The sequence below is a fragment of the Schistocerca gregaria genome, chromosome 1 (assembly GCF_023897955.1).
Source record: "Schistocerca gregaria isolate iqSchGreg1 chromosome 1, iqSchGreg1.2, whole genome shotgun sequence".
NCBI lineage: Eukaryota > Metazoa > Arthropoda > Insecta > Orthoptera > Acrididae > Schistocerca > Schistocerca gregaria.
In genome coordinates, this window is record NC_064920.1 from 705,926,617 (window position 1) to 705,943,654 (window position 17,038).

Genomic DNA, 17,038 nt, shown 5'->3' on the forward strand with positions numbered 1-17,038 from the left:
TGGAAATGGAAGAGGGTGTAGATGAAAATGAAATGGGAGATATGATACTGCGTGAAGAGTTTGACAGACCACTGAAATACCTTAGTCGAAACAAGCCCCCGGAAGTAGACAACATTCTATTAGAACTACTGACAACCTTGGGAGAACCAGTCCTGACAAAACTCTACCACATGGTGAGCAATATGTATGAGTCAGGCAAAATTCCCTCAGACTTCAAGAAGAATATAATAATTCCAATCCCAAAGAAAGCAGGTGTCGACAGATGTGAAAATTACCGAACTATCGTTTTAATAAGTCACAGCTGCAAAGTACCAACGCGAATTCTTTACAGACGAATGGAAAAACTGGTAGAAGCAAACCTCGGGGAAGATCAGTTTGGATTCCGTTAGAAATGTTGAGGCAATACTGACCCTACGACGTATCTTAGAAGAAAGATTAACGAAAGGTAAACCTACGTTTCTAGCATTTGTAGACTTAGAGAAAGCTTTTGACAATGTTGACTGGAATACTCTCTTTCAAATTCTGAAGGTGGCGAAGGTAAAATACAGGGAGCGAAAGGCTATTTACAATTTGTACAGAAACCAGATGGCAGTTATAAGAGTCGAGGGTCATGAAAGGGAAGCAGTGGTTGGGAAGGGAGTGAGACAGGGTTGCTGCCTCTCCCCGATGCTATTCAATCTTTATATTGAGCAAGCAGTAAAGGAAACAAAAGAAAAGTTTGGAGTAGGCATTAAAATCCATGGAAAAGAAATAAAAACTTTGAGGTTCGCCGATGACATTGTAATTTTGTCAGAGACAGCAAAGGACTTGCAAGAGCAGTTTAACGGAATGGACAGTGTTTTGAAAGGAGGGTATAACATCAACATCAACAAAAGCAAAACGAGGAAATGGAATGTAGTCGAATTAAGTCGGATGATGTTGAGGGAATTGGATTAGGAAATGAGACACTTAAAGTAGTAAAGGAGTTTTGCTATTTGGGGAGCAAAATAACTGATGATGGTCGAAGTAGAGTGGATGTAAAATGTAGACTGACAATGGCAAGGAAAGCGTTTCTGACGAAGAGAAATTTGTTAACATCGAGTTTTGATTTCAGTGTCAGGAAGCCGTTTCTGAAAGTAATTGTATGGAGTGGAGCCATGTGTGGAAGTGAAACATGGACGATTAATAGTTTGGACAAGAAGAGAATAGAAGATTTCGAAATGTGGTGCTACAGAAGAATGCTGAAGATTAGATGGGTAGATCATATAACTAATGAGGAAGTATTGAATAGGATTGGGGAGAAGAGAAGTTTGTGCCACAACTTGACCAGAAGAAGGGATTGTTGGTAGGACATGTTCTGAGGCATCAAGGGAACACCAATTTAGTACTGGAGGACAGCGTGGAGGGTAAAAATCGTAGAGGGAGACCAAGAGATGAATACAAAAGCAGATTCAGAAGGATGTAGGCTACATTAGGTACTGGGAGATGAAGAAGGTTGCACAGCATAGAGTAGCATGGAGAGCTGCATAAAACCAGTCTCAGGACTGAAGACCACAACAACAACAACAATGTATAGAGAAGCAAAAGAGATTCACAAACACCATAACAACTTTAATAGAAAAAAGGTATTTTTAAAGTTGGACAAAATATGGATGTCGACGTTGCGCCAGCAGAATGACAGTCGATTACTCTTAATCGAGAATGATGGCGCCTTCCAAAGATAGGCATACCGTCGGCATCACATGACGAATGGTGGTGCCCTCTATGCGCTCTATAAATGCGAGAGTGCCTGGAGCCTCAGTGGCAGTAGCCGGACGACCTTAGATGATGACTCCGGCAGATGGAGGCGAGACGTTAGGTGGAAATTTTATACATCGTCCACAGCGTCCACAGCCTCTCAGCCCGGAAGTTTCAGTTGCGATACGAACAGAAAACAAAGAAAGGTCAGTTCCATAGAACACAGCATTAATGCAGAAAACACTTTTATGCTGTGTTGACCTATTCAATGATTCACCGCAACAGACGTTGCTCTGTGGATGCCCGCATTTCGTGGTCGTGCGGTAGCGTTCTCACTTCCCACGCCCGGGTTCCCGGGTTCGATTCCCGGCGGGGTCAGGGATTTTCTCTGCCTCGTGATGGCTGGGTGTTGTGTGATGTCCTTAGGTTAGTTAGGTTTAAGTAGTTCTAAGTTCTAGGGGACTGATGACCATAGATGTTAAGTCCCATAGTGCTCACAGCCTGCTCTGTGGAGCAGTAGCATTCAGCCCCTACTGCTCACTACTCAACGCGGAGCATATTGCAGGTGACTCAGAAGTCACTGCATTCTTGCATCACTCACTAATTTGGCTTCTGGCACCCAGTCACTGCTCCCATTCGACTCCAGGCTTCACACAGCGTCAATCGCAAGGTGTCTCAGGAATCACCCCGCTTGACTCACACTCTCTTTCATCTCACAGTGCTCTTGGCTCATTCTCTAATTCAGCTCACAGTTCAAATTTAATATTTCACTCACCACCCTTTATTCGAATTGGGCTTGCTGTAGTTGTTGTTGCTCATTGTTGTTACAATGAGCAACAGTATGTGTGTTACATAATTAAATTTTTAATATATATATATATATATATATATATATATATATATATATATATATATATATATCGCAAGCTATGTGCCGGACATACATCATTTTGGAAGTACATATCCATTCTCTCATGCAGTGAAACATCTTGTAGTAACATCGGTAGAACATTACGTAGGAAATCAGGATACATTGCACCATTTAGATTGCCATCGATAAAATGGGGGCCAAATATCCTTCCTCCCATAATGCCGCACCATACATTAACCCTCCTGGGTAGCTGATGTTCCACTTGTCGCAGTCATCGTGGATTTTCCGTTGCCCAATAGTGCATCTTATGCCAGCTTACGTTACCGCTGTTGGTGAATGACGTTTCGTCGCTAAATAGAACGCGTGCAAAAAAATCTGTCATCGTCCCGTAATTTCTCTTGTGTCCAGTGGCAGAACTGAACACGACGTTTAAAGTCGTCGCCATTCAATTCCTGGTGCATAGAAATATGGTGCGGGTGCAATCGTTGTTGATGTAGCATTTTCAACACCGACGTTTTTGAGATTCCCGATTCTCGCACAGTTTGTCTGCTACTGATGTGCGGATTAGCCGCGACAGCAGCTAAAACACCTACATGGGCATCATCATTTGTTGCAGGTCGTGGTTGACGTTTCACATATGGCTGAACACTTCCTGTTTCCTTAAATAACGCAACTATCCGGCGAACGGTACAGACACTTGGGTGATGTCGTCGAGGATACCGAGCAGCATACATAGCACACGCCCGTTGGGCATTTTGATCACAACGGCCATACATCAACCGATATCGACCTTTTTCCGCAGTTGGTAAACGGTCCATTTTAACACGGGTAATGTATCACGAAGCAAATACCGTCTGCACTGGCGGAATGTTACGTGATACCACGTTTGTGACTATTCAGCGCCATCTATCACGAACCGAAAAAAGTGGTCCAACTAAAACACTCATATTTCTTTACGCACTACATGAATATGTAATAAAAAAATGGGGGTTCCCATTTTAAAAAACGCATTTGATATCCATTTGACCTACGGCAGCGCCGTCTAGCGGGCCAACCATAGCGCCACTGTGGGTACATTTCTTCCACTTTAAATTTTTACCGTTTAGCGCGTGCACATTAATAGTGTATTTTAATTTTTCCACCTAACATATTTTTCTCAGCTGGAGGACATTAAGTCAACCATGTCGCCTTCAGCTACAAGAGCTTCAAGTGTTATATGCTGACATTTTACCAAACTGTATAAAAAAAAGTGAAGTGCCACTACTAACCAGCAATACCTTCCTGTTCTCCTAGCATCTCATCAAACTGAAGAGACATCAGACGTCAGGAATACAAGGTCAGGGAGCCTATCGAGATCACAGCCAGTTGATTATTCTTCTGCAGAAATTTGAGAAATTGTTTCTTGTGAATTATCCTCATCAATGTCTGCTTCCACTTCAGATGAACTTCTGAGCCGAGGAAATCAAAGTGATTCTCAATCTGTTTCGAGTCTCACACTGTCATTTGGTTTTCATCCACATCCTGATTTATTTCCTTTCATTACATGCTCATTCCTAACTGATTTTTGTTTGGAACAACTGATAAGTAAACATGTCAATGTTATAAAGCCAATCAGATTAAGTAAATTATTAATTCCTTGTAATTTGGGTTACTAGCTTTACTAGATTTTTTTAATGACATCAGATTTCTTTTTATCTCTTACTGTTTTAAATTTCACTATTGCAATTTCTGCATTTGTGTCATTCACAAACCTCTACATAGTGTAATCCAACATATACAGGAAAACATAATAAGAGATTAAGAGTATACACAACCGTTTTCGCTGATTGTTGACATTCATATACTCCAAAAATTTGATGTTATATCAATGTAATGTTATTACAGGACTATATTACTTTTCATGGTAATAAAGCCATTGGTTGTCATTAATAACATTAGTAGATTTGCTTTGATAGCGAACTACAGGCCGATAACCATAAATAACATTACTTTCTATACACCCATGGCTAAATTTATTGACAAATTGTTAAAGGCTGTTATCACCAAATATAATTTCAAGTTTCAAATCACTGCCATAATAATGGTTAATATTTCAGACATGAAATCAACGGCCATGCTTTTGAATATTCCAGAAGTCCCATGTTTTGCTCATTCTTTACATTTCATTGTGCAACACGCAACAGAGAAGTCAATACAGAAAACTGTCGACGAGATTGAAAGAACAGTTACATTTTTCAGAAAGAGTCCATTTGCCTCAAGTAATTATAAGGAAACTAAGAAAAAGATCAATCACGAACAATTTAGCTCCAAAAAGGGTGGGAATCGTTTAGTTTCAGTGATATTGTCAGTCATCTACAAAGAAGCCACGACGACCTGCACCGAGCGTCGAACTAGACATAAATTGGCATTGATTGCAAATTACAGCTACAAATAATTTTGAGAAATTGAAATTTCAGTTTTTGTATTCCATGTTTTTCAGTGAAATTATAAAATGGTAACAAGAATGAGTTTAATTTTGTACATTCTCAAGCCCTATAAAATCAGTCAGACTTTTTGTGGTTTTAATTTTTGCTGAAAAATAAATGAAGGACTTTTTCGAAATCCTAAAAATACAAGGTAAAATCGTTAATCCTCTTCCTATGTTCATACAAAAAAGGTTAAAGAAGGTAGAACGACAGGTGCAGTGGCTGTGACTTAAAAAAGGAAGGCCCATTCTTCCATTTATTTTATTAAATAAGTAGTGAGTAATGGGTCATGAAAAAGAGATAATTCATTCCAGTGAGTTAGCGATTCTGATCCCACCCTTGAAAAGAACGGTTTTGCCCATTATCTATGGGATAGCACTATTTTCGGCAGATTAAGGAAGCTGGCTTAAAGTTATAACTGAGCTTGTGAAAGTATTAGGCCCCAACATGAGATGTTCAAGGAAGTATTTTACATTCGACAAAGCACGTTTGCTGCCGGGTACTTACATTTGACAGCGCCTAATGGCACAGCAACTTTAGATATGGTATACTATAGGACAGTACCGATATTTACATCGTTGTCAATATATGTAGTAGTGCGATTTACTGATTTGTGTCCCCCGTATTTGCATTGAAGGGGAAGACTCCCTGCATGTGCTAAGTACCCTCTGTCATGCACTTTTCAGAGGACTACGAAGCGTGTGCGTCGATTTACGAGGAACGTCCGATAAGTAATGCAACACATTTTGTTCTCTGTCAGTTTAGGTTGAAAGAACGCGGAATTTGTTTTGGGAGAACGTGCAATATTCCCGCTTCAACCGCTATAGTTTCTCGAAGTTATGGTAGGTGGCGGCGCTATACGTGGCTTTCAAAATGGCGTCTACAGCGGGAGGTGTGTTCCAAAAAGAGAGCTGTTACTGAATTTCTTTGGTAGAAAACCAGAGCATCGCAGATTTCATGTACGTTTGCAGAATGTCTCCGGACACCTGACAGTGAACAAAAGCACGGTGAGTCATTGGCTAGGCGTCTGTCATCGTCGCAACAAGATCGCGAAAACTTGTCCGATCTCCCGCATGCTGTCCGGCTGCACACAACTGTGCAATGCTGGAACGCGCGCACGCTTCCATTCGAACTGATCGACGGATCAGAATCAATCGCCTCACTGCTCAAATGGACGTCTCTGTTGGTAGTGTCCACAAAACTTCATTGGATGCTCGCCCTCATCCGCCCTACAATCGGGATCTCGCACCTTCCGACTTCCATCTGTTTGGCCCAATGAAGGATGCACTCCGCGGGAAGCAGTACGTGAATGGAGGGGAGTTTATTGATGTTGCAAGATGTTGGCTGCCATGTGACCAATAGAGTGGTGCCACGTGGGCATACAGGCCCTCCCAGTAGGAAGGCACTGAACGGAGATTATAATGAAAACTACTGTTTTGTAACCAAATGACTGAGGAATAATATCTTGTATTGGAATCCTGAATAAAACCAACCTGCTTTCAGAAAAAAAATGTATTGTAGCCTACTGGCTATTAAAATTGCTACACCAAAAAGAAATGCAGATGATAAACGGGTATTCACTGGACAAATATATAATACTAGGACTGACAAGTGATTACATTTTCACGCAATTTGGGTGCATAGATCCTGAGAAATTAGCACCCAGAAGAACCACCTCTGACCGTAATAACGGCCTTGATACGCCTGAGGATTGAGTCAAACAGAGTTTGGATGGAGTGTACAGGTCCAGCTGCCCATGCAGCTTCAACACGATACCACAGTTCATCAAGAGTAGTTACCAGACGTTTTCAGTTGGTGAGAGATCTGGAGAACGTGCTGGCCAGGGCGGCAGTCGAACATTTTCTGTATCCAGAAAGGCCCGTACAGGACCTGCAACATGCATTATCCTGCTGAAATGTAGGATTTCACAGGCATCGAATGAAGGGTAGAGCCATGGGTCGTCACACATCTGAAATGTAACTTCCACTGTTCAAAGTTCCGTCAATGCGAACAAGAGGTGACCGAGACGTGTAACCAATGGCTCCCCATACCATCACGCCGGGTGATACGCCAGTATGGCGATGACGAATACACGATTCCCATGTGCTTTCACCGCTATGTCGCCAAACACCGATGCGACTATCATGATGCTGTAAACAGAACCTGGATTCATCAGAAAAAATGACGTTTTGCCATTCGTGGACCCAAGTCCGTCGTTGAGTACACCATGGCAGGCGCTCCTGTCTGTGATGCAGCGTCAAGGGTAACCGCAGCCATGCTGCTGCAAACGTCTTCCAACTGTTCGTGCAGATGGTTGTTGTGTTGCAAACGTCCCCATCTGTTGACTCAGGGATCGAGACGTGGCTGCACGATCAGTTACAGCCATGCGGATAAGATGCCTGTCATCTCGACTGCTAGTGATACAAGGCCGTTGGGATCCAGCACGGCGTTCCATATTACCCAACTGAACCCTCCGATTCCATATTCTGCTAACAGTCATTGGATCTCGACTAACGCTAGCGGCAATATGGCGATACGATAAGCCGCAATCGCGATAGGCTACAATCCGGTCTTTATCAAAGTCGGAAACTTGAGGTACGCATTTCTCCTCCTTACACGAGGCATCACAACAACGTTTCATCAGGCAACGCCGGTCAACTGCTGTTTGTGTATGAGAAATCGGTTGGAAACTTCCTTCATGTCAGCACGTTGTATGTGTTGCCACCAGTGCCAACCTTGTGTGAATGCTCTGAAAAGCTAATAATTTGCATATCACAGCATCTTCTTCCTGTCGGTTAAATTTCGTGTATGTAGCACGTCATCTTCGTGATGTAGCAATTTTAATGGCCAGTAGTATATTACTTACTGAACGCCTCTCCTAAATGGAAATAAAGGGGTCTTGGTGATACAGCAACGAACTATAATGTCGCATTAGAAAACTTTTTTCGTCTTTCAAGTTACGAAGTCATGAAGTCGTCGGGTGGACCATGAGCTTTCGACAATGCGACCGACCGCGACAGCGCTCACTGTTGTTCTCTCGGGGGTGCGGGGCTACCGTTACGCGCCCTTGGTCCGAGGTTACCTGCTGGCCACCGTCTCCGTGACACGGGTAACTCCAAAGAGGGCAGCACTCTGCGGTGGCTCGGTCGAACGTAGCGACCGAACAATATGCGACAGTAGCCAGTGGCACAGGTGACGTGGGGGCCGAACTCCAAGAGGGCGGCTGGCTTCAGACACTGGCAGTCCAGCTGCTGTCTCCAGACTGTGCAGTGATGGCTATGCCGCCAGCACAGAATGTCACCAACATCGTCGTCTCCCATCTGTCCCACGGAGGGCTCATGTCAGCGAGCGGCCTCAGGCACGGTAAGCACCAGTACAGTTCTTCTGCTCCGTCGCAGTCACCTCCATAATATCTGTTTTTGATTTTAGTGCCAACTATTTGACACTATAAGAAAGGCAACTATATGCTGGAATCAAAATGTTAACCATCGTATATCTCGTTAATATTTCGGTGAATTGTTCCCAGCTGTATTGTTTCGTGGTCTTGTGTGCTCTTATAAGGCAAAGAAGAGCTGTACTGTCGATTCCAGTCTCTTATGGAATGGCGATTTACTTGCCGTTTTTCTCTTGGTTCGTGTTTTACCTGTTTTGACAATCACCGTTCAGACACGAGGATGTAGTATTTCTGAAGATGGCAATCTATTGTAATAATCACATCAGCGTCTTTGGTCTCAAAACATAATACAAATATAATAATGTCCTTCCTCACATTCGTTGCTCCAAACCGGTTCTCTCAAAGACAGTTCCTCTAGAATATATAACATTATTTGGCTCATGATATATTTATTTGTTGACGGTAAATTGCTTTGTTGATGCGATAAAATCTGTAATTGATACTTAACGTATCCACCTTTAACTGTAGTTACTTGTAGACGCAAAGCACTGCTTGATTGGGCTATACAAAATCTCTTATTTTTGTGACATGTGGTACCCTTTTCCTAAGTTTATCAGGAAATGTTTCGTGTTCTTTGACGGCAGTTCATTTCGTCATTTTCTGCAAGGCAGTCTGTACATCTAGACCTAGATGTAGAATCCATTTTTCCCCCAAAACTATAAAAGAGGATATCATCTAAAGTCTGCACACATCAAATTTCGTGCTCATTAATTCTGTATCGTTTGCTAAATCTCTGTTCACACGCATTTTGTCTCACTGACACTTCCGAAAATGGTTTTGCGGTTACCTTATGCCGCGAAACAACTTTTCTGCATCTTGTATCTTCTTCCCGTGGTGATGTGCAGGGTGATCAGTGATATCATTCCTTGATACCTAACTGCATTTTAGAAACTAAACTGTATTTAAATCACAGTCAGATCAAAGTGTTTCTTCCTTTCCTCAGCGTATAGGACCCTACATTAACAGAAATCGTCAGCAATGAAATTGCCTTTTTTGTCTGTTATCACTCAAAGGAATTAAGTCGTTGTATTTACCTCGTAACCTTTTGAAAGAAAAACAGTTTATGGATAAGTTAAACACACTCCGCTGAATTTTTCAGCGTTATTTAAAACGTCAGTGGTATCTGTACCTTACTTTACAATTAATTTAAGCTTTAGCTTCTGCTTTAAATTATTGATTTATATATAAAATGCCCGAGCATGTTTGATCAGGTCGTTCTGTTATTTTGGCAATTCATGAATCACAAAGCAGAATAAGACAAAAAAATCTGTTGTTATGATAGTCCCGAACGTCAAGTCTTTCTGTCATTCTGGCAGTTCATAAAACAAAAATCACAAACAGACGAATGGTACTATGTAAAATAATGGTACTATATAAAAAAAGTATGTTTTTAGATAATCTCTACAAGATTGTAAATATGTTTCTGATGACTGTTGTCAAGGACTTCTGAAAAGACACTTGTAGGGTGCAAATGGCCTCAGCAACTTCCACGCTGTATTTAAAAACAGCAAACATCATTATTGTCAACTTCAGTTTATTCCGACATGTCAAGGTTTAAAACAGATAAAACTTCTACTGGCGTTTAAGTGTAGCCTTCTGGGCTTCTACTTCCACTGTTTGGACATACGTGTTAATATCTAAAACATAAGACAATAAAAAGGCGAGGTGCCTGTAAATGAAGTGACCGTCCTTAATTAATCGAAATAAGTTGCTCCTTGGTATTAAAATTTCCCTTTATACATGACTATATTATTTAGTTGCAATTTCATCGTTCCTGTTACAACTGAATACGCGCATACTTCGAGGTACATAAAAACAGATCTCGTCTTAACAAACAGAGTATGTAATTTACACCTTGCAATTGTTTTGGATGCTTTATTCGTTGTCACGCACATGATTTGTTCTTACATGCACTGAAATAAACGACACTTATGCTTGTGAATTAAACCTGTTGGGAATAAAAGTTATTTTCTTTATGGAAACAATAATATCAGGAAAATAGAAAATCATTGTGCTTGAAGAAGGACATTGAAAGTAAAGTGTAACTAATATAAAAATCCAGTTATCATTATGCCAGTATTTACTCTCCGAGTGTCAAAAATCTCACACCAATCTTAAACAAGCACTTTCTGTGGTGATAGGCTACAATGAAAAATGGGAGCGGTTGTGTGTTGATGTGGGAAGCCTTGCCACTGTATTGTGAAACTGGATGGCCCTAGCTTCTGAAATATAGTAAGAAGCTTCATCAGCTAATTATTTGTCTGTACGATGTTAGCAGTTGTTATCACGACTACTCACAGGAGACTCTGTACCCCGGCCAGATGAATGTATTTGCTCAACTGCCTGGGAGGTTCTCCACTTGAGGGACAGGGGTGGAAATGTACAGCAAAGATGTGTTGCACAACAACTTCGTGTCACCTGCTTGGGGTCCGACACTATACGTAAGTCAGCGACAGATCTAAAGAACGGGGGCTCCCTCAATATCATGGTCTAGAGCAGACATCCGATTGAAATTGAACAACGCAAACCAGAAGAACGTGCCCGTGTAGCCCCTGTTTGACACTTGTCTATAGCCAAAATAGTTCCAAACACAGTTTCATTATTGCAGAACGAAGGAAATAAAAATGTCATGTATAGAGCCGATTTCAGACTAACATCTGTAATAGTGACTCTCTCAGTCAAGGTGAGAAACAAAGTCGTAATTTCTCGAAGAAGATTAGATGTATATCAGTTGTAGTTTTTACACAAATTCTACATTGACTGTATAATGCACAGTCTGGAGACAGGACACATAGATTAGGAATTATACGTCGATATCCCCACCAGACCAAGAGTTAGATATGTTTGTACTCATCTTCAGTGTTCAGTCCTGAGATCAGTTCGTCAACAGTTGTGATCTCAAAGGACAGTTTATGCCTAATGTTCCTATGTTCTCCAACAACTGACGAAAATTAATTATTACTTTCAGAGATGACTCACCTTCTTTAGTTTCACTTACTTCAGCGTAACGACAGAAATACAGATTATAACAGAAAGGTACGGATAATCTTTCACGTAACATTTCTCAGACATAGAGGACGAAAATTTGTTCATCGGTCCGGTAAAAAACTTTATTTCCATGTTAGCGATGAGTTTCTATAACTCATCAACACATTAATCATGGGAAACACACAGGAAAATAATGTATCAGCACAGTACGAAACATTTTCCTAAATGAAACGTTGAAAATGTCCTCCGTTAGCAAGGATACGTGCAGGAAACTGTCGTCGTAGATGCAGTGAAGAATCCCTGGAGAATTGCATATTTTTGACAGCCTTCCGCGGTAAGGACACGAAGAGCTTTCAAAGGCCCCCACAAGTGAAAGTCTAGTGGATTTACGTGCGGAGAGCGTGGAGGCCAAGGGATTGGTCCACCTCTACCTATCTGTCACGGAATCTATTATTTAGAACCACGTGTCTTGTCGCATTCGGAAGGGCACATCCTCTAGCAGAACGGTTAAGAGTACTCTCTAAGAAAGCATGGTAAGTTTCTCCGTTGAGGCTGGGTGGAAGAACGTGAGGCTCTAACAAACAGCCATCAACAATGCTGGCCCAAATGTTAACAGAAAATCATTGTTGGTGCCATGATTACACCATTTCGTGAGAATTCTCGACAGCCCATTGTAAGAAATAGTAGTGGTCCCAAAAATGAGCCATACGGGACACCCTTCGTGATTTCTCCCCTATCACTTAATTTATTTTCTTCTTCCAACATCATTTGAATATTCAGCATAGCTTTCTGCATTCTGTTGTTTAAATATGATTCAAACCAGTTGTGTTTTGCGTGATTAATGTCGTTACAAAGGGAACTAGAAATTGAGTTGCAACACAGGAGTGAAGTCTTTCTGGACCCATGTCTACATAACACATTTTATTCTTCTACGTATGAGGAATGTTTCTGAAAGTCTGTCAGAAAGGTATTTTCTGTTATACCCTGTATGTGTTATAATTTGGAGGAAGCACCATATTTGGATTGCCTTAATTTAAATGGTGTTCTGTAATTTTCGAAGTACCTTTATTTCCTTAGCAAATCATCCCTCGAGCAGTATCCCATCGAAAAATATTAATTTTGTCAACGGGAGATACATGCGAAAGGATTTTGTGTAGCAGCTCTTTCGCCAGAAGCCAAAGTTAACACAAATGTGCCACGTCAGGGATAGGGCCGTTACTATAAGTAAGTATTCATCTCACAGACCCTTTGATCGCAGACAACACTGTGATGCAGGATGCTGTAGAAGGAGACGAACGTTAAAAGGTGATGCTATAAACTAATGCTCTAGCCTTAATAGTTTTTGAAATACCAATGTTTAAAAGCGTCAGAATGAGTCCGCGTCTCGCACAGCGTTTTAATCTGTCAGGAAGTTTTGATTCCCACGTTTCTTGTACTTTTGCTTGTGCGCTTCGGTCTTTAACCATTTCCACAAAAAAATAATGCGATGGATAAATTCTAACGACCTTAGTGGACGTGCAACAACAACGATGCGAAGGATCCATTGCTCACTATAGGCGTCAATGTGGTACTACTCAACATGTAGCGAGGAATATGCAAGCGTCCCTACCTAATAAGTTCCAATAACTGTTCCCAGTGGATCATATTTCAGGTACATCGGCAACAGATTTTACTAACTGGCAGAAATCGTGCAACATTAAAACGGTTGTACCAAGTGAACCAACGAATTGTGTGAAAGCTGCAAATGTTGATCCAGTCTAGCGTAAACCTTAGCCCTGTAACGTTCCCTCTTTCTGTTTATTTAGGTTTGATTTGTTTGATTGTTATTCTTTATTTCTATTATTCGGAATCTTTTTTTTTATTAAATTGAGCCTGAAACTTACGTAATAAATACTTCGCGTGAAGTACGATTTGCAGCATAAACAAAAATTAATTTCGGAAATGTAATCCACTGAATATTAAAAGTAAAGCTTTTGAACAACGCGCGTGACTGACTAGATACATTCAGAGGGTACGTACATTCGCGTGCGAGTGGTTGCGGTCTGATGAGAAATTTTCATTGTGAAATAATTTCGTCGTAACACACTCGGAGATTGCGAACGTACATTCAGAGTAGAGGCACGTACGTTCTATCATTCCCCGTGGCCTGGGTAAAAGAATGGCAATTATTTAAATCTAAGAGTATTTCTTTTGCATCGGACTAGTATTTTTATAAGAAAAAGAAGATTGCAGGTTCTGAATGTCTCGGCAAAACGAATCGGAAGTAATTTTAGCGGCCACGAAAGGAAAGTAGAGAGCACAATCACGTACCTCTATTGTTGAGCAGCGCCGTTTTGAAGATCTTCGGTTCCATCTAAAACTCGCCTTCTCTGCTTAACATAAATACTCCATAGGCATGGGAATAAGGCTTGCTGTGCGATGAAAATAATATAAAACACATCTTGCGTCTTTTAACTCATTCATTTACCACACACACACACACACACACACACACACTAGTAATTAGACAGTACGACATCCCACCAGCCCATCAGAACAAAAAGTAGTCGTTCATACAAGAAATAAAAAACGAAGGGCGAAATTGTTCCTATGTCCCTCAAAGATAAAAAGTTTACCAGATATTTCTCTGGTGTGTCACTGGAGCAATTTTTCAGCACCTCTGCGATCAAATCACAATATTTTCAGTTCCTTTACAGCCCCTCAGCAAACAGTAGCTGTAGAATCAACTCACCATAAGCAAGTATCCATTAACAGAACTGCTAACGCCTTCCTCAATAAACAGCATCGCCGATGCTTACAGGCAAGAAGGCCTGCCAATACGTCTTGAAGCAGACTCCTGTGTGTGAGTAGCCGCCACTTCTGCAAATGCCTTCTGGAACGTGTAATTACTATGCTCGAGTCAATAGCTCAAAGAATGTTTTTCGCTTCATTTCCGCCTTCTTGTTTGCAAAATCCAGCTCCCACAAATTTTTGTTCACAATAGTGCCGAACAGTGCTATAAATCTTTAACTTGTTGCCCCAAGGACAGTAACGAACCAAACAAGCCAATAAAGCCATAGGAGATAGATAAGATGCAGAGAAGAGCGGCGCGTTTCGTCACAGGGTTATTTGGTAAGCGTGATAGCGTTACGGAGATGTTTAGCAAACTCAAGTGGCCGACTCTGCAAGAGAGGCGTTCTGCATCGCGGTGTAGCTTGCTCGCCAGGTTTCGAGATGGTGCGTTTCTGGATGAGGTATCGAATATATTGGTTCCCCCTACTTGTACCTTCCGAGGAGATCACGAATGTAAAATTAGAGAGATTCGAGCGCGCACGGAGGCTTTCAGACAGTCGCTCTTCCCGCGAACCATACGCGAGTGGAACAGGAAAGGGAGGTAATGACAGTGGCACGTAAAGTACCCTCCGCCACCCAACGTTGGGTGGCTTCTGGAGTATAAATGCAGATGTAGATGTAGTATGTGATTTGTGCCGATTTTACCTGTACACTGAAAATTTTCAGATTTAATAAGAAGGCTGCTGCCAGAAGAGTCACTGGTGAGAAAAGCATGCTGTAACAATGTACTATGGCTATCCCGAAAGTAACAGTCATTTTGGTCTATCGTGGCGATGGGTGTGGCTGCAGCCGCCATGTTGGTGCTATAACATTCCTACATTCAGGACGCTTCCAGCGCTGGTACCGTGTGGGCTATTACTTTGCTTTCTGTGGCGTTTTAAAATGTGCTCTGCAATAAAAAATAATGGGTGAACGCTGAGTTTAGCAATGGCACATTTATTTTAGAAATGACTGTGCCAATTTTCAGGGCGGGGACCGCAATGGTAGGTCTAGCCTTGTGAGGGACGAACTGGTGATAAAGATCAACGACAAAACTTGTGAAAATCGTCGTTTCGTGATTACGGAACTTTCGCAACATTTTTCTAAAATTTCACGGAGTTTGATGCATGAAACCGTGGCGGAGAAGCTTGGTTACCACAAATTTTGTGCTAGGTGGGCTCCCAAAATTCTAACGTAGGCCTCAAAACACAGCGACTGGCTGCAGCACTGACCTTCCTCGAACATTAAGAGAGAAATGGTAACAAAATTATCGATCCTGTTATAACTGGGGACGAGACTTAGGTGAAGCCTATCAGTTGTGAAACATAAAAGCAGCCGTCAGAATGGGGACTCACGGATTTTCCCCAGAAACCAAAGAAGTGTTTGCAAACGCAAGAAGGATTATGGTTAGTGTGTTTTGGACTCGAAGGTAGTGATTCCCGTTGATTCCCTTCAACGTGTCACAACAATTAACTAAGAGAAGTGCTGTCAAACACTGAAAAACTAAGGTGAACTATATAAAACAAAAGTCTGGGAAAAATTTGCGCAAAAGTTTTGTGTTTTCGTTACAACGCACGTCCACACAGCCAATCGTACCCGAGAGGTCCTGCGGGGTTTTGGATGAGAGGTGTTTGATCATCCACGGTACAGCCCGGATTTGGCTTCGAGCGACTACAGCCTCCCAGCAATGAAGACACGGCTCGCTACACAAAGCTTTGATACGGTCGCGGAACTGCACGCCGGTATAAACCACTGGTTGTAATCGCAAACAGCAGACGTCCATAGAGACGCTGTTGCCAGGGTATGATAAGTATCTCAGTTTGAATGACGGTTATATTCAGGAAAGTAACTAAAGAGTACACCGATAAAATACATATATTAAAATTTTTAAAGCGACTGTTACTTTTAGATAGTCCTCGTAGAAGAATGCGCTATACTGGGGCATTCAGTATAAAAATCTGTTGTTATGAGAAGATCTCGTTATATCATTATCCCAGAACCGCCTAACGTTACAGACTTTCTCACGAAGAAATTTGCTAACTACAGAAATATGGAATGACGGTGATTTTTAAAGAATATCCCAATAATATACAGTAAATTTGTATTATTCTCTTTATGAACTACTCGGAATAACTTATATCAGAATGACAATGTCTATGGATGACACATTTCGCAAAATAAAGACAACGAATGTAAGGATGAAATAAACTAACCGAGAACTCGTACGGCGAAGGTCATATGTGTTACACAGTATGATCCACAAGTACGTTCAACTGCCACAAATCACTGTTGTAGCGCATTCAGAACAAACTGTACAGGAAGTAAACAACACGGAAAAACGAGCTCGCGGCAGCCATCAAGGTGGAATATTAGGCCATTTACTTGGGGGCCAATACCGAGTCGTAACAAACGTTTTGGTTTGTCAGTTGCTGCGCCCTCAATCTCGACCTCAAAGTGCGTTCACTTCAAATTTAAGAAATGTTTCAACCTTAGAAATTTTTGTAACCTCACATAAATGATACTAACGAAAAGGTGCACTATCAGGAAATCAGAAGAAACAATTACAGGAGCTAAAACAAAAGACAGCATGTGCATAATTCTCAAGTTATTTAAGTGATAAAATTGTGCACTGCAGTGTAATTAGATAATTCTTAATTTGCATTTCTCCCTTTAGCAAATACCATAGTTTTGTCTGAGAAATTATTGTTTCTTGAAGTTGTTTAACAACAGCAA

At 41.4% G+C, this 17,038-nt stretch overlaps 1 protein-coding gene across 1 annotated transcript in view; it reads left to right on the forward strand.

Moving 5' to 3' along the window:
* Window positions 1-8,262: 8,262 nt before the first annotated feature.
* LOC126365766 (UDP-N-acetylglucosamine--peptide N-acetylglucosaminyltransferase 110 kDa subunit) overlaps window positions 8,263-17,038 on the forward strand; it is a 572,676-nt gene continuing 563,900 nt past the window's right edge. Inside the window, exon 1 of the mRNA XM_050008284.1 lies at window positions 8,263-8,415. Within this exon, the coding sequence (XP_049864241.1) occupies window positions 8,325-8,415 (91 nt within the window). The 5' untranslated portion in view covers window positions 8,263-8,324. The remainder of the gene's footprint in view (window positions 8,416-17,038) is intronic.